Below are 26098 nucleotides of genomic sequence, written 5' to 3'. Positions count from 1 at the left end.
TAAAAATATATTCAAACAAAAAAGTTACTTTAAAGGGGTCATATGACGTTGCTAAAAAGAGCATTATTTTGTGTATTTGGTGTAATAAAATGTGTTTATGCAGTTTAAGGTTAAAAAAACCCATTATTTTACACATACTGTACATTATTGTTGCTCCTCTATGCCCCGCCTTTCTGAAATGTCCTGTTTATTACAAGAGGCTCATCTTTCTGAAAAGTGAGGTGTGCTCTGATTGGCCAGCTATCCAATACATTGTGATTGGCCAAATGCCACAAGCGTGTGACAGAAATGTTACATGCCCGGTGCGACAAAACAAAAACATTAAAACCCATTATAAATGAGGCATTTGTTGCATCCAGTGGGGACATAATTACAGATTATAATAACTTATACTGTCTTTTTTAGAAGGCCAAACAGAGTGTTTTAGTATTTGCTATTTGTTAGTAGCTTGTTACACTGCAAAAAGAAATGAAAACTTGAAATTGCATCATATGACCCCTTTAAATTATATTTCACAATATCAGTGTTTTAACTTTTTGATCAAATGCAGTCTATATATAAATTATTTCATACAATTATTTTAAAAATAGTAATTGTCCAATGAGATAAATGTTTGTTAATTTGTTCAAGATATATTCTCTTAAAAGAGAAGCGGTCCTATTATGGTATAATTTTCTTCTCAAATGTTTTCTTTTAAAATAATTTTGATTTATGTTTGGGTATTTTACTGGAAAACATGTCAAAATTCATGTCTTTTTTTGCAGTGTGAAGAATTAAAAACTATTCTAGATATCTTGCTTTTCTAACAAGTTCATAATGTGTTTGAATTTGATCATTTAGTACAGCAGCAAGTCATGGGAGACTGTAGTAAAATCATGGCTCGCCTTGAGTGACTTATCGCTTTTATATATTTTGATAAAAAGCACATTTCGAATTGCTACATGAATTTTGTTCATTTCTAATAATATCATAACTTGGCATATAATTTTAGAATTTAAATGATATACGTTTACAGAATGGGAAATATATGTTTTTTACTATAAATATTGATCTAACTGCCTGATGTGTTTCATTCCTATATTCCTAAAACTGAGTGTCGCTTTGTCAGAGCTGAAAAAGTAAATCAGAAGCTGGGAATGTATTTGCTTGTTCAAATATAGGACAGAGAAAATAGAACAAGACAAGACCTATGCTTAAACTATGCCATCAAATTATGCCACGAAACTTAAGAACTAAAGAATCAAACAAATAATAACTTCATACCCATGATTTCAATTCCAAGATGCTCTGCCAATGCAGAAAGTTGACATAGTAAAAAAAAAAGAAAGAAAAAAAAAAGAAAAAGAAATCAGGTTTCAGGTAATAAATGTCCACTTTTTCAGATAGATGCGGTTCACTAGAATGCAATCAGTGGTGTTGTTTGGTTGGTTTTGGTTTTGAGACATTGAGGTGAGTGACTGTACGTTCCAGTAGCAGACAGACAATGTGGACACACACTGACCAACTCCAAATACCCCATAAGAGAGAAACCAAACCAACAAGAATAGCAACAAACAAACAAACAACACACCTTTCTTGCTCATCGCATGTAAGCAAGCGTACAAAAATGCATGCAGACATAGACAGCCACACTTACTGCCATATTTACTAGACCTCATTTCTGGTTTAAGGTTAAGAAAAAAGAAGAAAAATAGAAAAACAAAACCATTAAACAGAAAAGCACAATGTACAACAACAACAACAACAACAAAAAAGACTCAAATACAGATGAATGTAGACATACATCTAGTGATTTACAGTTATTGCAAAATGAAGAACAGATGGCTTTTGTTTAGTCACAATATTACATTTTCATGTATGTTTTTAAACTTCCACTTCGAATGGGCAGATGTATAAACACATCTTGAGCTATGGCATGCATGATACTGGCAATACTGAGGGCTTATCTAGATAACTACCACTGTTTGGAAAGCAGTGATTTTAGAGGTTAAAGGTTGGAGGTTAAGGGTCATGCATCATGCCTCAGGCTCAGAACGCTGTTAAAGATCAGACAAAACAACAGCGTCAATATTACTTAACAACCAGAACTTGACAGAAATGGCAGACATTCCAAGTTTAATGCAAGTTAAGCTTTAGCAACAGCATCTGTGAAAATGTTCTCATCATACAGTCAAAATAAGCACCAATTACACTCGCAGTAAAGCACTTATGATGCTAGACTACTACAGAGGATTTGAAAGCAGAAATATGCAGGGTGCGATTTGTGAAAAAAAAGAGGGGGGGGGGGGTTTGAAACATTTTAATTCATAAAAATAAATCATGAGAACATGAACTATATGACGCCATGTGCTAATTTGCATATTTATGACATAAGTGCGTCGTATTTTATTGCCTCCCTATGCTCACATACTGCATTTTAATTTAGCCATTTAATTTAATTCTCAATAAAACAGTTTTTATTACTATATTTTAATGTTTCTGTTGTCAGACAATAGAACGAATATTACAATGACTGAAACGTGGTCCATTAAATAACCAGCTCTCAAACATTAATGAAAGTGAAAGTGAAGTGAGATTCAGCCAAGTCTTGTGACCCATACTCAGAATTCGTGCTCTGCATTTAATCCATCCGAAGTGCGCACACACACAGAGCAATGAACACACACACTGTGAACACACACCTAGAGCAGTGGGCAGCCATTTATGCTGCGGTGTGAAAAAAATCATGTCCGTTGGTCATCCGGATGCGTTCAAAAAATGTAACTCTTGCGAAAGGCTACGGACGGTTCCTATCCGACAATTCCAGCGGAAGCTGGCGTTGCTCTGGTACTGATAAACAAACCTGAATTCATTACTTTTAATAAAATAAATAATGATTTATAACGATAAGTTGTCATGTCATTTTTTATTTTCATGATTTTCTAACATTATAAGGGCAGTTAATACAATTGAATTAATACAAGTGAATAATTAAATATCGTGCCCCCATAGACAGTAAAAGAAATTGACACAGCGACCCCATTGGAACTCAATTGAGACAAATGAAGCCCAGTTTTAGCGTTTTTTAGCTCTTCCGTTTCTGACGCGCAGACTCAAACGAAGCTTGACGACGTCAGCAACCTGTCTGACAGATGTAAATGTTCTAGTAGCTGTGCGTGCAAACTTCCATCGTTAATCTTGCAGAGACAGCGAGCTTGAGCGGGGAGTTCTTTGTCGCGAGTGAGCAGGAGTAAGTATTCGGATTAATTATTTTGTATAGTATTTTAAAATGTAACGCCAATACGCCATATTAAGTTAATTGCCCACCCGACTTCAACTTCCGGTCGAGTTCCTTGCCCCTTGCGTGCCCCCCGCTCTCGGACACACTCGGTCTCTCTCGCTCGAGTGCAGGGTTGTTGCAGCCCTATATACCACTATATCACATTTAGCTGACCTGACATGCACATTCAGATACAGACAATATCAATCGTTCTAATCTCTCTGCCATTTTTGTTCTACTCGCTTCCGAAGCTTTTCAGCGGTGTAGTACGACGTCCACTGAGGGAGTATTGTTTATTACGGAGCGGATTTCAACTGCCAGTGTGAAGGCGTCGTTAGGCCACCACGACTTATGAAATCAAATACACATACGATAAAGTCATTGGTTGTGCTGTGACTGATGTCGGCTATACTTGCTTGTAAAATAGAGTCAGAAGCAACAGAATATCTTTGTTTTCTGTTCCTCTCTGCGCTCGCTGAACACAGCAGATACAGAGAGGCTCGCACTGGGAAAGAGAGATCTAGCGCTCATGCGGCAGCACCAGACCTCAGAGTCTCAGAGACTAAAAAAAAGTAATGTCCAAAAAGTTTTTGGAAAAAAGACCCTAAATCTAACAACAAAGTCGTCAAGTTAGCAACTCAACTGCCCAGGGGACCCGGCTTCAAGCGTCTCGCAAGTGTTGATAGGCTACAGTGTTGCCAGATTGGAAATGTCAAAGTATCGTACCAGAAGTTCAAAATTATCGTATTTGGAAGAAAATTATCGTACACGAGTCAAAAGAGTTATTTATCTATTCTAAACTAACAACATTTTGACAAAACCTGCAACTGTCTTCGTCGCGGCGCATATTAAAGCATATTCAAATTATTTTTAACACTTGCTCTGTTTCGTCCTGTGTAGGCGGAATTTAGAGTGTCTGTAATGAGCTGATTTCGTGTATGAGAAAAGAAGCCCTATGACTGCAACTACCATAATTTAAATTTTCATAAAATTCAGAAATTATTGTACATTACGGGATATTTTTCATTATTGATTGTACATCGTACAGAGGTAAAAATTTTCGTACAAATACGATAATTATCATACGTCTGGCAACACTGATAGGCTATTACTCGTGAGGTGTAACCAATCAGATAGCGCCGTGGGCGGGACTTTGAGCAAGTCTGTAGAGTTGTGAATACAGAGAGGCTGCGCGCCAGCCAAAGTAGCGCATTTTAAAATACAATTGACTTTAATTTTATATATATATATATATAAATTCAATAAAAAAATATTTATATAAACAGTCCCTTTCCATCTTGTGTACTACGTGAAATTTACCAGGTTTAATGGTTTTATATGGGCATGACAGCAAATGACATTCACAGACCCATTAGTATGATTAAAATATATACTGTATATTATATATATATAAAAATAAAAATACTTCTGTCAGCAAGGTCACACTAAATGTAACAAAAGTGACAGTAGAGACATTTATAATGTAAAAAAAATAAATAAAATAAAATCACATAAATGTTCTTTTAATCAAGAACTCCTGAAGAAAATGTATCGTGATTTCCACAAAAAAATATTTATTGATCAGCAAGTCAGCATATTAGAATGATTTCTGAAAGATCATGTGATTTCAAATACATTAAAACATTTTACAGACCAAAAACTTATGAACCGTAGTGTATATTGTCTCGTCTTGCTTATTTTATTTTTACATCATAAGTGCAATACTGTCCATGCATTTTTTTAGTTTATATATATTTTCTGTGGACACAGATGCCATCAATGAGCTTAACTTGTACTTAACCCAGAACAATCCTTTAAATGAGTGCCTGTAAAACATGAATCTGTCTGGTGGACTAATTATTCAATTTACTGTTGAATCTAACTCTGCTCTATTGGAACATAATCTATATATAACATGCTTTCTCATATCATTTGCACTATATTTAAAATCTTCTCCACTTTTCTTTATCCTTTGGGAAAATCTATTTTTAATAATATATCAATGCACACTAAATCTGTTCACATCAATGAATGTCAACTTACTAAACGAATATAAAACCTTTGAATGGACAAACAGAGGCCGACACAAACATGCGCACACACATCATAGCCAACATGCAGCTTCAGAGCAGACAGACAGACAGACAGGAAGTAGAAATGGACATACTGTAGAAACCGGCCATAACGGAGGTTTGACAGCGTTCACCGGTATAGTCATTTGGACACCTGATGGAGGGAAACAAACCCACAGAGGGAGAAGGAAGGAACGAGAGGGAAGGGGTATAGGAGAGAGAGACATGAGGAGCAAGAGGGAGAGAGAGAGTGAGAGAGAGAGAGAGAGAGAGAGAGAGAGAGAGAGAGAGAGAGAGAGAGAGAGACGAAAAACATGCAGTTAGAACAACAGAGAACAACCCCAGTGAGCTGTTCCACCTGATGATGTCATCAATGTGATGTCACAGCCTGCAGCCATGCTGGAGGATTTTGAACCTGAGGAAAGAGGGTCCATGTCATTTAATGTCATTTTTTAGGATGGGTCTAAAAAAATAGTTTTAATGACATATATAGATATTATTGATATATGATTCATTTTGGTCCGTTCAATTGGATGCAAATTCCTCAAGATGGCGCTTACCTGCCTCAAAAACTCAATCCTGCTTTGTGCCACAAAATATATAATTATATATATATATATATATATATATATATATATATATATATATATATATATATATATACACACACACACACACACACACGCACTGTATATATATTTTATTTTATTTCATTTTTGTCTTATTGGAGACATACAGTATTGTTCAAAATAATAGCAGTACAATGTGACTAACCAGAATAATCAAGGTTTTTCGTATATTTTTTTATTGCTACGTGGCAAACAAGTTACCAGTAGGTTCAGTAGATTCTCAGAAAACAAATGAGACCCAGCATTCATGATATACACGCTCTTAAGGCTGTGCAATTAGGCAATTAGTTGAATTAGTTGAAAGGGGTGTGTTCAAAAAAATAGCAGTGTGGCATTCAATCACTGAGGTCATCAATTTTGTGAAGAAACAGGTGTGAATCAGGTGGCCCCTATTTAAGGATGAAGCCAACACTTGTTGAACATGCATTTGAAAGCTGAGGAAAATGGGTCGTTCAAGACATTGTTCAGAAGAACAGCGTACTTTGATTAAAAAGTTGATTAGAGAGGGGAAAACCTATAAAGAGGTGCAAAAAATGATAGGCTGTTCAGCTAAAATGATCTCCAATGCCTTAAAATGGAGAGCAAAACCAGAGAGACGTGGAAGAAAACGGAAGACAACCATCAAAATGGATAGAAGAATAACCAGAATGGCAAAGGCTCAGCCAATGATCACCTCCAGGATGATCAAAGACAGTCTGGAGTTACCTGTAAGTACTGTGACAGTTAGAAGACGTCTGTGTGAAGCTAATCTATTTTCAAGAATCCCCCGCAAAGTCCCTCTGTTAAAAAAAAGGCATGTGCAGAAGAGGTTACAATTTGCCAAAGAACACATCAACTGGCCTAAAGAGAAATGGAGGAACATTTTGTGGACTGATGAGAGTAAAATTGTTCTTTTTGGGTCCAAGGGCCACAGGCAGTTTGTGAGACGACCCCCAAACTCTGAATTCAAGCCACAGTACACAGTGAAGACAGTGAAGCATGGAGGTGCAAGCATCATGATATGGGCATGTTTCTCCTACTATGGTGTTGGGCCTATTTATCGCATACCAGGGATCATGGATCAGTTTGCATATGTTAAAATACTTGAAGAGGTCATGTTGCCCTATGCTGAAGAGGACATGCCCTTGAATTGGTTGTTTCAACAAGACAATGACCCAAAACACACTAGTAAACGGGCAAAGTCTTGGTTCCAAACCAACAAAATTAATGTTATGGAGTGGCCAGCCCAATCTCCAGACCTTAATCCAATTGAGAACTTGTGGGGTGATATCAAAAATGCTGTTTCTGAAGCAAAACCAAGAAATGTGAATGAATTGTGGAATGTTGTAAAAAGAATCATGGAGTGGAATAACAGCTGAGAGGTGCCACAAGTTGGTTGACTCCATGCCACACAGATGTCAAGCAGTTTTAAAAAACTGTGGTCATACAACTAAATATTAGTTTAGTGATTCACAGGATTGCTAAATCCCAGAAAAAAAAAAAAATGTTTGTACAAAATAGTTTTGAGCTTGTACAGTCAAAGGTAGACACTGCTATTTTTTTGAACACACCCCTTTCAACTAATTGCCCAATTGCACAGCCTTAAGAGCGTGCATATCATGAATGCTGGGTCTTGTTTGTTTTCTGACAATCTACTGAACCTACTGGTAACTTGTTTGCCACGTAGCAATAAAAAATATACTAAAAACCTTGATTATTCTGGTTAGTCACATTGTACTGCTATTATTTTGAACAATACTGTATGTACTTACAAAAATATGCTTATTTAAAACTTAAAAATATATATTTATTTACTTAAAGCTGCAGTCGGTAACTTTTGACGCTCTAGCGGTTAATAAACAGAACTGCTTGCTTCTTGGGGAAGAACATTGTAGCCGGAGCTACTTCTCTCTGTTTATGTCTATGAAGAATCACAAAGGTACTGGGTCACTCCGCCGCGGTACCCCCGAAGCAATCTAAAATAGTCAGAATATAAACACTTATTATAGGTGCACCCTAGTGATTCAAGACAAGCTAAAAACACGGTTTGGAAAATGGTTAATGGTGTACTCGCTTATTATATAGATTTTTCTACATTTTGAACACAAACAAAGTTACGGACCGCAGCTCAGATTGGTTGTTTCTTTTCGGGAGCGGATGAATTTCTGCAAATGGCAATAGGACCACTGGGAGGAGCCAGAGGAGCTTTTTTCACAGATTATCTGTCTCATATTCTACTGTCAGGAAATAATGACGGGTTTAATAAATATGTAAAAAATATATTTGACAGAAGTTACCTACTGCAGCTTTAAATGTTAATATAAATGTAAATTAAAAAAGACAGTCTTTTTTATAAAATGTCATGTTTAATTCAAAAAAAATTTTAAGTGAAAATTGTTTCACAATGAATTCTGATTTTTTTTTTTTTTAAACTATTGAATATATTATTTATTGTTATCACAAATTACTGGTCAAAACAGTCTATTCCTTTCAAGTAATGCCTGGATGATAATGAGAGTTTAATAGCCACTGAATTATTAAACTCATATTAGTAATATCGTATTATGATAATAACGTGATATGCACATTTATATTTATATTTCTCATACTCAATAGGTCTTTTCGTCTTTGGTTAGACTTAACTGTTCTGTGAGATTTGCCACTTACAGTCAGAGCTGAAAAAGAAGACATGAAGTCAGACACTTTCTGCCTTGCTATTTAAATAAAGTGAGGTCTATATTTTTTCTAAGATTTATTTTTATGAACATGACGGAATGCCGATCGGTCTGTGCAGCGGTGCATGAAGTCAGACACACCTATTGCTCTTCCTCATACAATCCTAACCTGACCAGCGTGTACAAAAAATGACCAGCAGATTAATAATGGTGCCAAAAGCTTTGTATAGCCACGGGTATTTATTATTTATATACTGATGGTTTAGGGTTGGGGAATTCACCGTTCAGTCAATTTTACTGCAGAGGTCATTGGGACAGGCTGCATTTCATTTGCCTCAGGAGCTACAGTAACACACACACACACACACACACTGAGTAATGTCTCTGAAATACAGCTGAGAGGTATGACAAATATACTGTACAATAGTAAAAATGTGCCAACAAGTAGAGATTTTAATAAACGGTTTATACTGTTTTCGATATATTTGCGCTAAATTTGTTAATGAAAACATTCATTGAGACCTTTTTTTGATGTGGGAAAATGTACTTTTTGACATCACTGATTATCCAAAGAAAGGTAAAAACATTTAAACACTTAATTTTATTATAATTCTGCCCAGATTTCGTATTCATAAATGGCAGTTTACTAATAAAAAAAATCAATACCAGGTTATATTAAAATGTATAAATAGTATTAATAAAGAGAGAGAAAGAGGGAGAAAAACTTTAAATATTTAACAGTTATAATAGTACTGTACAGACTGAATAATTTCTTTTGTACTTTATTTTGTTTTCTATATCACAAATGTTTATAAATATAAATTTAATGTTTATATTTTATGCATATATATATATATATATATATATATATATATATATATATATATATATATATATATATATATATATGCATATATAACTGAAATATAAAAAATATAAGACACAAAATACATACATATGTGTGTCTTTGTCTGTATATATATATATATATATATATATATATATATATATACACACACATACAGACACACATATGTATGCATTTTATTATTTCCAAATCTTATTAAGATTTACTGAATTTCCACCATGATATACTGTTACCAAGATATAAAGCATCTTGATAAAAGATTTTGGTCATACCGCCCACCTGTATTTGTAAAGTAAAACTGCTTCAGTGCTGTTGAAGATAAACTTTCAGGCATATAAGTGAATCACTGTGTCAAGAAAGCCAAGAGCAACACACACTATTTCCAAATCAGTCCACACTTCCCTGTGGGCTATTAACCCTTCTAGCTGCTTCAGATACTCTGTTCTGTAAATTAAAGAGATTGACTCGACGAGTCACAGTTAAAGGATGACATCTCCCCAAAGGGTTTGAGCTTGAAACAGATTTAATGGGTTTGTTTCTCTCCCTTTAAAAAATTGGCGCATACACTGTAAATCTGCACTGCCCTGTCCGAAATGGCTGATAAGAACAGAGCATTGTCCATAGTATCACAGGGGAGCAGTAACTAAGCATACTGTTGATAACACGGCCATATACATCCACAGAGCTGACAGATAACACGGCAAACCCTGTCCTCTTCCTCCAGGCCCTCAGACACACTGTCATTTCTCTGGCTCTCTCAGGATTATTCAATTAAAGCTTCCAGAGTTGCAAAATTTCTTTCCAAGCAAAGGCCCAACAATAATAAACCTAGACCGTTTTATGAGGTAATATATAGTAGCGCTGATACCATTTAGAAATTAATGGAATTTCTTTTAAATTCCCAAATTTGAATTGAAGCAGAAAATATAATGCAGAACTGAATTCTGAATTTGAATTTAAATGAAGTAAAATTAAAATTCATTTAACGGCTTTAAATTTCGTAAAATTGGTTTAAATTTAAGTACTACAATGACTAAACCTGAAATAAAATAATAATAATAAAAAAAAACGAATACAATTACCAAAGCTCAAAACAATAGTACTACAACCTAAACTAAAATGCAAATGAAAATGAAAAAATCTAAATTTTAATAAGTACTATAAAAGTTTATAAATACTAAAATAACACTGTGTCGATGGTAGGGAAAATCCTTAAGCAATTGTGAATTTTGTTTCATTTTTGTTGCAGTATTTTAAACAGTATTAATCTAAATGATCTAGATTAACATTTCAATTTGACAGCCCTATTTGGAGTCTGGTGATGTCAAACCAATGTGTAGTAAAAATAAACCCATAAACAGAGATATTAAAATAAAGTTAAGGGATTGTCAAAGTGAGGTAAGATAAAATGAATGTATTTCGAATGTGTGTAACTTACTTGCAGGACAGCTGATTTATACCATGTATGAAATAACAGTCTCCACCATTAACGCAGTATGTCTTCTCAGTTTCATTGCACTTCCTGGCATGACTTGAGCCCGGAGACAATGTAGTGGTTACTATCGAAACATACAGACACACACAGAACACACAGAAAGTCAGAGAGGAGCATCATACATTAATGACACTGTGAGAAATGTCTCAGTGGCTGTGTTTAGAATGCATTCTAGTATATTGCACAGTACACTCTAAGGAAAAAAGGTACAAAGCTGTCACTGGGTTGGTACCCTAAGGTACAAAAGCTTAAAGGTACATCTTTTACCTTATTTACTTACTTATATAAGTGGTATGTATTAGGTACACACAAGTACTTACATATTCACATATTAGTGCAATATGAAAGGGAACCACACCAGAGACAGTTTTGTACCCTTTTTCTGAGTGTACAGTATACTGTCCTGTACTTCCTACTATTTCTAAATACATAGCATGTGCTACAGAATGCAGCAATGATGAACACTACAATATAGTATACTACATTGTAGTCACATGACATCAATACTATAATTAATTCAATGAGTGGCATCCAGTTTGCGTTTAATAAAAATGTCCAGAGTTCTTAATTTTTACATATAGCTCCTTAAAAAAAACCTCAGTTATTATTGCTTTCAGTTCAAAATAAGAAAATTAATATTAGATGAAAAACTGAATTGTAAAATGTTTTTTATTATAATAAAACATTTAATTACATTTAAAAATTTATATATAATTTAGACTGAAAACATATAAATAAAAGCAGATTAAAAAACAACAACAACATAATAGTATTGAAATACATACAGTAGCAAATGTTTTCGGCATATAAAGAAAATTAGTATATAGTATACCATTTGGAAGACATCCAACATTATATAAGCAATTGGATAAACTGGATTTGAGAAGTGGAGCAGAGGCAAATCAAACATTCATTTTACCAACCCAGACATCAGAATTTAGTTAAAAAGTTATTAAATATATATTTCCATATTCAGAGTAACTTGAAAGAAACAATTCTGTCATCATTTATTCACTCTCATGTCGTTCCAAACACATATCACTGTCTTTCTTCCATGAAGCATTCAAGCTTCAATAAAGACACTAAAGGAATACGTATTGTAATAAAAAATTTGGATGAACTCCTCATTTAACATCAGTGTCTCAGAATTATTGCTGTTTTTACATGTACACAGCACTGCTAAATATTTATCCATAATGGTAACAGAACTAAAACTGCAGACACACACACACACATACACACAATGTTCCACAAAACACTGTATCATTCTGTATATAAACCAGAGTGAGAGACATGCTGCCAAATACACATGGCAGATGGGAGAATGTTCTGGTAGGCATCGCTGGCTCACAGCCACGCAGAGGGTTCGGATTTTCTGCAGTGTGTCAGAGTCACGCAGAATCAAGCTGTGTACTGCAAACATCAGCACATCACATCTGGATCTCTGCAGACAGAGACTCTGGGAATCTGTGATTCAAACGTCTGCCCGGACAAAGAGTAAGACGAAGATAGTCCGAGAGAAACAGTCAAGAGTGACAGATATAAAGAAAGAGAGGGAGAACTACGCCGCACAGCAATGCTATCCTTAAAAAAATTATGGGAAGCTGCATGCAGTATGCAATAAATAATAACATAAGGAATAATGTTGTTACATTACAGCACTTACATTGTTCATTCTGGGCCATCCAAGATGTAGATGAGTTTGTTTCTTCATTGGAACAGATTTGGAGACTTTTAGCATTACATCACTTGATCGCCAATGGATCCTCTACAGTGAATGGGTGCCGTCAAAATGAGTAATACACACAAATCCAGTCCATCAATTAATGTTGTGTAGAGAAAAGCTGGATGAAACAAATCCATAATTAAGGAATTTTAACTTTAAACTGCTGCTTCTGGCCACAATACATAATCTATATCCAATGCTTCCTTAAGTGAAAGTCTTCCCTGTTTTTCCTCTCACATCAAAATCCACCAACACAATTGTATAGAACTGTTTTGGACTGCTTTTACTTTTTCACTGGAGACAGCAATATGGTTAGAGGACATATTTTAGTTAAAAGCAATGACTTTTAATTTAAAATGGTCTTGATCAATTTGTTTCTTACAAAATTACAACAACACATGTTTTTGCTGCACAAGATGTTAATTGATGGATCGGAGTGGTGTGGATTACTTGTGGATTATTGTGATGTTTTTATCAGCTGTTTGGTCTCTCATTTTGACGGCACCCATTTACTGCAGAGGATCCATTGGTGAGTGATGTGATGCTACATTTTTGAGGGTGGAAACATTTTCCGCAAATGTTCATGTTTTGCATGAAATAATGTTATGGAAATAAGCATGGCTATTTTGCAGTTTGAATCCAAGTTTGAGCAAAATGGTCTTAATTTGGAAGTTTGATCCAATGATGAGTCAAGGAATTGTTGCTGTAATAAAGTCAAGCAAACTGCATTGTGGAAAAGTTTCTCAAACTTGAAGTGACATCATATGCTTTGTGCATTTTATGAGCGGATGTTGATGGACTGTCACGATCACAACTCCTTCCCTCACGAGTGACAGATCAAGAGAGCAGCCTGCAACACTCGTGTCTGTGGAGAATGGACCAGCTCTGATGAAATCCATGGCAACCGACCAAAACACTGTTACTGTCACAGGAAAGTCTTTGGATAATTATGGAAATACGAATTATGCATTTGCTGATGTGCTGTGTAAGTATTTACAGTCGCTTTTCCCTGATGACAATGAATAATTTCACACCCATAAAAAAATCCACGCCCCTCTTCCAACATCTCTGCTTCCTTTAGTTTGAGAACCTTGGCATTGTGGGATGCAGTATTGAACACAGTGTTCTCTGATTAACACTGTAATAGGTCTGTGATTTCAAATATAATAGGTCTGTGATTTCTAACAAGTTAAATGTGAACTTCCAGGGAAACCTCAGAATTTTTTGTTATAATTTCTTGTAATTAAAAACATAATTTTATTGTACTTCCACCTCCCAAACACCAGTGGTGCTGGGAACAATGCCTGTGTGTGTGTGTGCTTGTGTATAAGTCCAAAACCTATAGTCTTTCTTTCCTCCTGTGTACTAATTAGTGTCGTCAAAGTGAGCCAACAAAAATGTTCTAGTGCCAGAAAGTGCCACGTCTGATCTGATGTGTACCGTTTTAACTTCACATCAGAGTAAATCTGGCGCCTCACAGCTCATGCAGATAGTTATGCAAAAGCAAATGATAAGCTCCTACTACAGTTATTATCACAACATGTCATGTCTTCATGTCGAAAAATAAATGCACTCTCAGAAAAAAATGGTAGCACTGTGATGGTATCCTTTTGAAAAGCTACACCTAAAGAACGCTTTAGCCTTTTTGTGACAGCTTCTATATCCTTTTTATTCTTGCGAGGGTTTGGAAGTCAACTGAATATGTGGTTTATATTGTATCTTACAAACAACTAATTAATTTGCATGAAGTAGCCTGGCCAAGGATGAGTCATTAGCTTTGAATTAGTAGGCTGTATTCGTCATTGCACACAACAACAAAAAAATGAAAATGTTATTATAATCAATTATGATGTTGTGGTGTTAAATACAATTTTTAAGGCTATCCCCAGGATCCAGGGCATGAAAAGTAAACAGGAAGTGAATCTACAGTTCTACATGCAATATATTTATCTCAATGATTAGCCTTCATGCCTAAGACAATATATGGATGTAATTATGTGCTGTAAGTAACGTCAGGTATAAAGCAGACATAACTTTGGTGAGGCTCCATGGAGTGATCTAGAACTGGACAGCCCACCACCTGAACCCTGCCATTTCATAACGAGCTAATTAACTAATTAACATATAAACACGAACACACAGCACTGCAAAGAGAGAGAGAAAGAGAGAGAGAGAGAACAGAGGGGAATAAAGCGAGAAGTAGAGATGGCACAGAGCACAATAGCCCCATCTCTAAAGTTCACACATCACTCCAACAGGAAATGGACAGGAGCAAAACGATATAACATTCAACCTTACATCTGTCTCAAGCATATGTCCTCTTCTCTGCAGTGACAGCATGTGTGCAATCGAGCGGCTATGTTGCTAGCCTGTAACTGTTTCCTGTGAGAGACACACAGCGGTCAAATATATCTAGCTTAAATCTATTAATTCAAATTATTGGGGAAAACACAATATAATGATTCAATTTAAATCCGCATTTAGAATCTCTAATAAATATTTCTTAAAAAAATCAGATTCAGCAATTACAAACAGCAGAATGTGAATTTGAACAAAATTCAAAATTCATACTTTAAAATGCCTTCAAGCTTGGAAGATAGAAGATTTAGAGGCCGGTAAAGGCAGGTAGAAAGACAGACAGATATAGATGACATGTCAAGACGAAAATATAAAATCAAAAATCAACATGCACCTTGGACAGTCCTATGTTTTCTGCAGTGTGGGACTGTATGTGTGTTTGTGGACCATAACAGCATGTTTTCCTCCACAGGGGGGAGATGGTGAGTTTATCCAATCATTACTGAAAGACAATAATGTTGATCAGGTGCTGCACTGGCAGTGCATCTGTTCTCCGCTTTAAATAGATCCAGAGAGAGGCTTTTAAAGACTGCACATATTTCCCTCCCTCCCATAGTCCATCCTGGTGTGGCAGGATATTAGCTCCATTAGCCTTGGCTCTGAGCCGATGGATGGATGCGGACAGGCAGGAGAACATGATTCATGCCCCAGCGAGGGGGGTTTCGGAGAAGGCTGTAAGTCACACAGGGGGCCTGTACGGGGCATCTGATCCACTCTACTCAACCAGGTGCCGATCAATGATATCGAACCACTTACAGGCACTCCCTATTCAGACGCAATTCACAGATATGTCCACCACAAGAGTAATCACACGCAGAAACACACGCATGCACATGCTGCAAAAATGCATGTGGTGGGAGGGGGTGGAGGGGAAGCAGGATAGATGGAGAGACAGGCTAATGAAGAGAAGAGTGAATAGAAGCAGGATAGAGGAGAGCCACTGACGGGAAAGAGACAAGGGGGTTAAAAAAGATGGAATGTTTGTACTACAAAGCATTTCTAAAAGGAAGCGCTATGCACAGTGCACATCTGCATATATTCTTTAATACAATGCAACTTCCAAAATGAGGAAATTATCATAAAGGAGATACTATATATATTGTAAATATAAAAAATAAAAGTGTATATATAAACTTTAAAATATTTTTAAATGAAATTGAACAGCTTTTTTTTTCCTTCATTATTTATAGTATAGATTACACTTCATTTGTTGTTATAGTTGCACTAAATTGCAACAAAAATGTCAAATTAGCCATATTTTATTCCCAAGATGGTAAATGGATGCTACTCACTGGATTAAAGGGTAAATTCACCAAGATTTAACCAGTATTGTGTTGTTACAGTATAAGTAAATGAATAATGGCATCTTCAGGTTGACCCATAAACCCCATCTTGCTAGTGGTGAACAACCCCTTCGAACATGTGCACTTAAGTCATGTGACAATGTAGTATACACTTTGCACTATTTAACACTGTGTATAGCATGTGTATAGCATCTATTTCACAAACTCTTTGTAAGCAGTAGACAATATACAGTACAAACTGTGAAATAAACACAGGCAGAAGTTGACAGACGCTGGGCAGGGGTGGATGGCATCAAAGCATGTGCGTTTGCGTCAGACTGAGCTCTGGACGGTGGACTCATTCCTCATTTATCTCATCAGTGACTCTGGATCCAGAATCATTCATTTAACATGACCTGTGTCCATGTGCCTTTGTGAGATGCACTCATTCATACAAATATGTGTAGCACCACTATACAAAACCTGCAATGCATTTTATTTCCATTATACATTTATGTGAGTTAAATAAAATATTCACTGCAGAATAATTTTGTCCAGCACTTCTATTGAGATCTGATTGGATAGCGACTGTTAGGCTGTAATATTGTTAGTTCATATTGCTCTCAGACTGTCTATTGTTTCAGAGACAGAAGAAGTGACTGTATTGTGATAAGATTATGATCAAGGTCATAATCAAAACATGCATTTTATCTCTATTTTTAAGTCTATGAAGTGGACAATTATCAGTGAACAACAGTTTAAGTTTGTGCACACAAATCAAAAGAATTGTAATATAGCACATGACCCATATAGACCATTTATAGCAGCATGAACATTCTGCCTCACATCTCCAAATTTGTTCCTCAAGAAACAACATGAGGGTGAGTAAATAATGATAATGACAATAATGACAGAAGTTTCATTTTTGGGTGCACTGTTCTTTAAAGAGCACAAACAGTGTCAATAGATGTCAATGTGTGTGTGTTTGTATTTTGCGTCAAGTAGGCTACACTTGGCTCTTGTATCTGACAGGCTCTTGGCATTGCAGATGAAGAATTCAGCGGCCAGAGTCCAGATGGGTCTCACATCACACACAAACATATACACAAAGATGTAAACACACTCTTCTCCTAAAACACCCGTCCTCTAGGACGTTCTGCTTTAGCCAGTGAAGTTCTTGACCTGTTTTAAGAATAACACAGGCACACACCTTTACCCTATATGCTCTCAAATCCTGCAGAGATTTACCCTGTTGACCCCTGTTTTGTATTTATCTCTTATCACTTCAGATGTTTGTTCTATTCGACCGTAAGTCATCTGCAAAGTGGACATTATATTCCACCATGATTCAAGTTCGAAGGGAGCGTATTTGTTCAAAGGTCATTAAACTGTGTGAGACGTGAATTTATTTAAAGAGATATACTATGTCACACTTCACACTTATCTAGTAGGTTTCGTCTGTGTGTGAAGACACTAGAGACGATGGTGAAGCACAAATCCATGAATGAATCTTCAGTTTTCCTGTGTGCAGGGAGTAGGGAGCACAGAACACTGTATAGGGACCGTGTCAATTGGACAGAGTTCATGCATGGAGCTCTCTTCTGATGAGATGATCGGAATCTGGGGCCTTTTGTCAACTCAAAAGTAATCCTGTAACTCTGAATTTACTCAGCTACCATCATGGTACAGACATGATGGTAGCTGCTGTACCATGATGGTAAATGAACAAATTCAGAGTTACAGGATTATTTTTGAGTTGACAAAACCAAACCTCTCCAATCCAGCTTTGTTGGTAGCATGATGCTGATCATCAACTTTCTTTGTCAACTCAGGCTTTGATCCTGAGTTTGTGGAGCGTGTGCACATGAATGTGTGACATCACTGGCGAACAGCCAATCACAAGCCTTGCAATACAAAGCAAGTTTGATTTACTTCTCGCGAGAGACCCAGCTAGATTCAAAACTAAAGGTTAAAGGTTTTGCTACAGGTTAGGAGATTTAAGAATATGACAAATTTAAATGTCATATGAAAAATGAAGGAGGACAAATAAAATAAATAATCTTGCTCTATCAGTGCAGTGACAAGTGAAACTTGTTAACTTCATTTATGCATTTGAAAATATATAGTGGTAGAGACTCAAACATGTAAGGTCAGATTTTTTTTTTTAAATAATGCAATTTTTTGAAACAACAGCTTATTTATATGACATGATCTGTATGCATATTTAAAATAAGCGATTTATTATTATTGTTAAACTAAAATTGCTTGTGCGTAAAAGATAAATAATAATAATAATAATATGAATAATAATATGAATAACAATAATTATATAAATCATAAAATGACTCAGTAATTATCATTAAAGCCAGACTTATATATATATATATATATATATATATATATATATATATATATATATATATATATATATATACAGTGGGGCTCGAAAGTTTGGGCACCCCTTGCAGAATCTGTGAAAATGCGAGTAATTTTCAAAAAATATGAGAGATCATACTAAATGCATGTTATATTTTATTTAGTAGGTTAGCCGTGGAGTGTAAGTTACTATGGCAATGAATGCCGCTAAAAGCCAAGCCACTTACATGGTACCTAAAATTGAAACTTACCTGGCTAGCCAGATAATCTAGCTTCATGGTACAGGCCCCAGGTGTGTTAAATAAGAGAGACATGCAAAATATGCAGAGCCGTGGTATGCAAGGACTAGAATTGAGAACTGCTGCACTAGAGCATCTCTCTCGCTCTCTTTCTTTGTCTCTCGGGTGTCTGTGCTGTTATATATAGCTGATATCTGTGCGCTTATGGACTGAAATGCTCACTGTTCCTGGAGTGCAGAATCTGCCAGAATGACACAGTTTATCTTCATTAGGCTCAGAGAGTTATCTGCAGATATCCACCGAGCACACAAACATTCACAGACTCCCAAACACTAGACAAGTATACAGCACATGTAAACACACCTTTTCTCTCAATCTCTCACACACATATCCTGCAAGGACCTTTTTACCTTTCACTGTGACTTAACTATAAAATAGAGCTCAGATAATTAAATAAAACAAATACCCCTTTAGAACATAGGAACAAACAGACACACACATACAGACTGAGACATTCCTTGCTTCCTATCTTTCTTTCTTCCTTCCTTTCTTCATTCATTACGGAAGTTTATTTCTTCTATAGGATTAAAAATATGTTAGGAAGTAATTGCAACATTTTATGAGTTTATATCTCATAACTGGACTTTTGTTTCTTTTAAAGCTACATTCCATAACTTTTTTTGGGTTAAACATTAACCAAAATCAATTAATGTGCAAATACATAACCAAAAATTTAATTCTCAAATCCAAAGAGATATTATAAAAGTGAAGGCTCATCCACGCCTTCCTAGATTGCCTCATTCTATCACCAAAAGAGGACACAACCAGAAATCAGTTGTGGAAGTTTTATTTAAAACACTGTTCCATAACAGTATAAACCAAATATTGCGCATTTTATGGAGGAAAGTTTCCTGAACCTGGTAAGGGGCATAACATTTCCAAAATATGCTTGAGGTATTTGGCCAATCACAATGCAATAGATAGTTGGCCAATCAGAGCACACGCGTTTCAGAAAGGCGGGGCATAGAGGAGCAACAATATTGTATGGTATTTGGAAAAATTATATGTTTTTTTTTACCTTAAACCACATGAAAACACATTGCTTTACACCAAATACACAAAATAATGTTATTTTTTAACAACGTCATATGACCCTTTTTAATGTACTTAGTGAAATTAAAAGTACAAGTAAAATCAAAATAGAAAAGTTTTAAAATAGGATAAAAAAGTATATAAAAATTGTTGTATACACAGTTTGAGCAGCCAGATAGTGTTCAGTTTTAACTCTTTCTTCCATTTTATATCTTTTATATCCAACATAAGCAGTTCTGGAATCTGCATCTGTAGTGGCCTTCAGATTCATTACAGACTGTTTAATGCAGCTCAGAGAGGAGATGAATTAAACCAGCAGTTACAAATGCATAAATAATCTTTAATAATCTTAAAACATAAAACCATGAAAAAAAATTATTTGAAAAGATTTAAAATATGAAAAGATACTTGAAATGTGAAACTAAAGCCACTAGCAGGTGGCAGCAAGTCACTGTTAATGATTGAAGCATTGAGATTAAATTGATTCAGTCAAAATGTTGATTCATTCACAAATTAACCATTTTAATTAGTGAGACACTGAATCATTCATTAGGAAACACCATCCTATGTGTTGCTCAGCGATGCAAAACAGTGCTGTTTGGAACTATTTTCACAGAGCGTTTGCACCTACGTCACAGTTTGGACAGTTACCCTAATGTGCGGCCATATTGGTGATATTCAGATGTAAACAACAGCATGGACTGCATGGCTAATGCACTAATGATAAAGCTGTTCTACTTATTTATGGAAAAACCTGCTAAGTCATATAGAGAAGGACTTAGTAAGCAGGAAAGGGTGTGATATTTTGAAAAACTAAAGTTAATAGATGGTAAAGAGCCATATGACCAAGCCTATACTTGAGGCCTTTTTGGTTCAGTGGCATTGTTTACATTCAGTGCCACCAATATGGCCGACTTCCAGATTGATGACATGTAGTGAAAACAACCTATTGGCGGAATACAGCATCTAAAATTTAAGTAACTTAATAACTTTATTAAGCTTGTATAAAATCAATCAGATATCATGCTGATTATCTGGAGAGAAAAATGGCACTCTTAGTGTGATTTATATTAAATTACCTATATTCCTCTTATTTTGAATCTTATGGGCAGTCTAAATGCATTTTAATAGACTAAATTACAGTGTATGTGTGCACTATCTGTGTTTTACTCGATAATGTCAGATCGGACATCGTTAAAACAACACTTATGATATTGGCACAGACTATATTAATCACCATTAGTCACGCAATTTACATTGTTGTATACGGAGCCCCGCACTTGACATGCAAGAAAATAGTAATCGTGTGCACGATTTAGCCTACTATTTTTTCCTGCGGGGCTCCGTAGTTGTAGAATCACAATAAAAAAAATAATTTTTCATTGATTTGTTCATTCATAATCCACTAAAATCATAATTGACATACATCGTCATTGATAATTCACAGGCTGCACATTTTGGAGGAAAAATTTAATTGCTCAAAATAATTCATATTTAAGGTTTCAATTGTTTTTTTTAAGCTGCAAGGTTGCTGTCTTTGTTTGTAGGGCTGCACAATTTGTTCAAAAATTTATTATTATTATTTTTTTTTGTGTGTATTCTCACACACACACACACACACACACACACACACACACACACACACACACACACACAATCCCTAATTTATTCTATCGATTCCTTTACTTATTCTTTCATTCATTCTTTTATCATCTTCATTCTCCCAGTCATTCGTTCATTCTTTGTGTCTACGAGAGCCTGCTGACACATCAGATAATGGAGGGGTTTGGTGGAGAGCTAGAGGACAAAGTTGAGAGTGAGAGAAAGACCCTATATCTCAAACCACTCAACCATAACTGCCCTTAAGATGGGCTGGATTGAGCTCACACACACACACACACACACACACACACACTAACGGCACATCAAACGCCTACGGCTGATGTGATATACTCCAGAGACTGAAGCAGGTGGAGAGATCGGTGAGTAAAACAGCAGATGAGAGAGGTGTGTTCTCCACAATAACATCCAAACTCACAAAACAGACATGAAAGCTTCCTCAAATCCTCAAATCCTGTGGCTGCGTGCTTTTACAATTTTACTGCCTAATGGATGATAAAACAGGAAAAGCAATCCTATTGGCTTACTGTACATTGTAGGATGGGTCAAAACCATATTATAGAGTGGTGGACTCTTTTGACTTGGGCAACTAAGCTGGAAACCAGCTAGCAACCTAGACAGGTCCAGTCTGCTCTCACTGTCCAGATACCTCACAAAGCACATCTGCTGTAAACAAAGTACACACAGTAAAATCTGCCCCATTATAAGAAGAAGCCCTGGTCTCCTGCGACAATGGGATTATGGGACATAATGGAGCTCTTACTGCTTTGGATGCTGACGTAGCTGGTGGTGTTCTCTCTGCCCAGCGAGTTTTCCACCACACAGGTGTAGTTCCCAGAATCCACCAGTCTCACTCTGCTGATGTGAAGCTTTGAATTTTTCCTGCACAAAAGTGACCGACACAGAAAAAAAGAGAACAATGGAGAAAAACATCAGGGTATATGAGGACAGAGATTGAAAGAGAGACATAAAAGTCAGATGGCGTGGGAGAGAAAAACAATGCATCAGTAGAAATGTAGACTGAGATCTCTAGTTTGTGTAGTTGCTATTTATCCCAGAAGGACATGATCCTGGATCACCATGTTGTTGGGCCTAGAACAACATTGCTATCAACCAATCAGACCACAGGATCAGTCCAAATTTCCAACACTTTATTTGGAAAAGTGCAATGGAATGGCACTTGCACATTGGAAACTGATGCAGAAATCCCAACAGTTTTGCCAAGATGAGGTCACATCACATGATATAAAACTTTTTTAACAAGCAAAGGTTTGCAGAGATAGGTGTATAAAATATGGTAAATTGTTGTCGCTACTGATAATTCTACACCTACCAAATACTAGCATTAACATTTTGCCTCTGAGCATTGGACAATAAAATGTCTTTACATTTACACTTCCGTTCAAATGTATTGGGTCAATGTTTTTTTTTTTTTTTATAGAGAATTAATACTTTCTATTCATGAAAGAATCCTAATAAATAAATCTATTATTTTCAACATTGTTAATAATAAATGTTTCTTCAGTTTGATAGAATGATTTCTGAAGGATCATGTGACACTGAAGACTGGAGTAATGATGCTGAAAAATCAGCCTTGGCATCACAGCAAAAAATAATATTTTAAACTATTTTTATAGTTATTTTAAACTGTAATACTATTTCACAATATTACTGTTTCTACTCTATTCGGATTAAATAAATGCAGCCTCGGTGGGCATAAGAAACACATACAAAACCTTACAAACCTGTAACTTCTGAACAGTAGCGTACTTATAATTTGTATTTAGGAATTAAGCAAATGTCATCCAAATCGACTTTTCGATCAGAGATACCGAGTATAGGAATATCCCACAATCCGACTTCAAGTTAAGACTTAGGGTTAGCCCTGATTTGTTTATAGGAATGTTGTTCCAGGACCAACAAAGGATGTCGGTCCAGGAATATGTCCTTCTTGGCTTCATCACATGGTGCGTGGGGTCTCTATCTGCCCTTCTCCTCAGGTCAGGATGTGGACAGCTCATTAGAGGAGCAAAGCTCTCAAAGGATCTCGCTCTGCAGCAGGACGCAGAGAAATTCCTCTGTCCTTACTTTACCTCCATCATTATTAAACCATCTCTGTCCACGCTGTCAGCTCTTTCACTCACAGTTCATCGGCATAAGTGTGTGTACGGATGCGAGTGCGTGTCTCTGTGGCTGTGGATCTGCAGCTTCAGCACACACACATTTGCAAAGTTACACAAGGGGCCAGTGAACAGGCAATCCTGTTAGAGTGATCTGCTTTCTGTGCACCTCAGCACTTTTTCTCGGAGAACAGAAGAGGGCCGTTGAGTCACGGAATGCCCTGAATTCTTCCGTATGTTTCCTTCCCGGCATACTGAACAGCTACTGTACATTTGGACTGACCGTGACATATGGATGGAATATACAGCTGCATGTGCACTATTGATTTGTGTTACGAATGGCTAAATAACATTGATGCAATGTTACTGCAACATGCAGAGCTCAGCAACTTTTTATTCGATCCTTTATCCCATTTCATGAAACGCCGCTTTCCTGTATATTAAGACATTTGCATGATTATGCAATTCTCACTGAAGACTAGTTTATCCAGACCCCAAGCGTATATAAACTTAGTCATATGTTTTTTTTATTCTATTCTCCACCTACAGACGCCACTGAGGGAGAAAGTATTGCGTGTTCGGGCCCACACACTCTCCCCTTAGATACACCAGCAACCCACGGTCCCATTGCCAGAGAAAAGCAATGAAGGGGAAGTTACCCAAAATTCACTGATGAAGCTTCCTTGAGATGGAAAGGATACGTTTTTAATTATTTACTCAATATCGTGACATTCCAAACCTGTATGACTTGCTTTTTCAACATAAATGTAATATTACAGCCTACACCTGCACAAAATAATACAAATGCAAAGTAAACGTGAATGTAAGTTACACTAGCTTTCAAAAGTTTGGGCTCTTCACAATTTTATTTATTTTTTTTTTATAAAGGAATTAATACTTCTTTTCAGCAAGAATATGTTACATTGAACAAAGGAATTAATACTTCTTTTCAGCAAGAATATGTTACATTGAACAAAATTGACAGTAAAGGCATCATGTTACTCAAGATATTGTATTTAAAATAAAAGCTGTTGTTTTCAACTTTGTATTCACCAAAGAATTCTGGAAAAAAGGTTTTCACAAAAATATTGAGCAGCACAACTGTTTTCAACATCAATGACGATAAGAAATATTTCTTAAATGCCTAATCAGCATATTAGACTGATTTTTGAAGAATCGTGTGACACTGAAGACTGGAATTATGATGATGAAAATTGCGTCACAGGAATCAATTACATTTTAAAATATATAAAAATAGAAAACATTTTTATTAGAATATTATTTCAGAAAATTGCTCTCTTTACTGTATGTGTGTGTGTTAAATGTTTTTATCAAATAACTATAGCCTTGAGGAGATTAATTCAAAAACATAAGACATTTTACTGACAAACTTAAAATTTATAGTATGTGAATTTATGCATTCAATAATTTTGTCCTTTCCCATGAACTATAATTAGCCATTTTGCTATTTAATTAAATATTAATGAATATGAAATATTTACTATTAAATTCAAGGATATTTGTATATTACAATATTAGAAAAGTGCAAATGAGATTTGAGCACTACAACAGAAGGTTAAATTTAAGCTAAAAATATCTCTCACACAAATCTTTGTTTTTGTTACCGCTTGCATTATATGAGGAAAAGCAGCGTGAACTTTCTTCATAATTTTATAACGAAAAAAAATCATATGAGTTTGGAACAACATGAGAGCAAGTAAATGATGAAAGAGTTTTCATTTTGAACTACTCCTTTAACAAGACGTCTGCATCTCTCTCCCCTCTGAAAGTCTCCGAGTCTATTTACAAACTGGGACAATCTTCTGCTCGAGTTGATGGGAGATGTATTTTTAATACCTCTGATGCCAAGAATAATTCTGCCAGCGTATGAGTAGTGTGTTTGCTTGTGCATCTCTCTGTGTGTGTGTGTGTGTGTCTTACTTGTTGGATTTGATTTTGACGTCTTTCCTCTTGTGGAGCTGGCTGCCATCTTTGTACCAGTTGAAGGAGGGGCTTGGGTTGCCCACAGCTTCACACTTGAGTGTTAACTTTTTACCTTCCAGGAGCCACTGAGAATCCATGGGCTTCACCTTCGGAGCTGATGCTAAAGACGGAGAAAATAGACAAAGAGTGAGCAGAAAAGATTTTTTTCTCTTTACTACCTCAGTTGTTCCTCATAGACAGCAATGAGCAATGCTTTCACTTTGATTTTCAATGATTTAAATAAAAACAGCACAATTTATAACATACAAAACATATTTGCTTGAATTTGTCTTTTTTTTTTTTTTTTTTTTTTGTAGGGTGTTT

The 26098-nt window shown here is 35.9% G+C and overlaps 1 protein-coding gene across 6 annotated transcripts in view; it reads right to left on the bottom strand.

The window, feature by feature from the left end:
* Positions 1-26098, bottom strand: part of LOC128027667 (pro-neuregulin-2, membrane-bound isoform-like) — a 62481-nt gene that overhangs the window by 10583 nt on the left and 25800 nt on the right. For 4 of the 6 annotated variants that reach the window (XM_052615465.1, XM_052615464.1, XM_052615469.1 and 1 more), the window contains exons 2-6: positions 25733-25895; positions 22435-22553; positions 10921-11041; positions 5427-5485; positions 1264-1287 (exon numbers count right to left, since the gene is read on the bottom strand). In XM_052615465.1, coding sequence (XP_052471425.1) covers positions 1264-1287; positions 5427-5485; positions 10921-11041; positions 22435-22553; positions 25733-25895 — 486 coding nt within the window. The remainder of the gene's footprint in view (positions 1-1263; positions 1288-5426; positions 5486-10920; positions 11042-22434; positions 22554-25732; positions 25896-26098) is intronic. The other 2 variants (XM_052615466.1, XM_052615468.1) reach the window with 1 other exon arrangement.

Source organism: Carassius gibelio, chromosome A14 (assembly GCF_023724105.1).
Source record: "Carassius gibelio isolate Cgi1373 ecotype wild population from Czech Republic chromosome A14, carGib1.2-hapl.c, whole genome shotgun sequence".
Taxonomy (NCBI): Eukaryota; Metazoa; Chordata; class Actinopteri; order Cypriniformes; family Cyprinidae; genus Carassius; species Carassius gibelio.
Note: the sequence above shows the minus strand (reverse complement) of the source record. Positions and strands in the feature narration are given on the sequence as shown.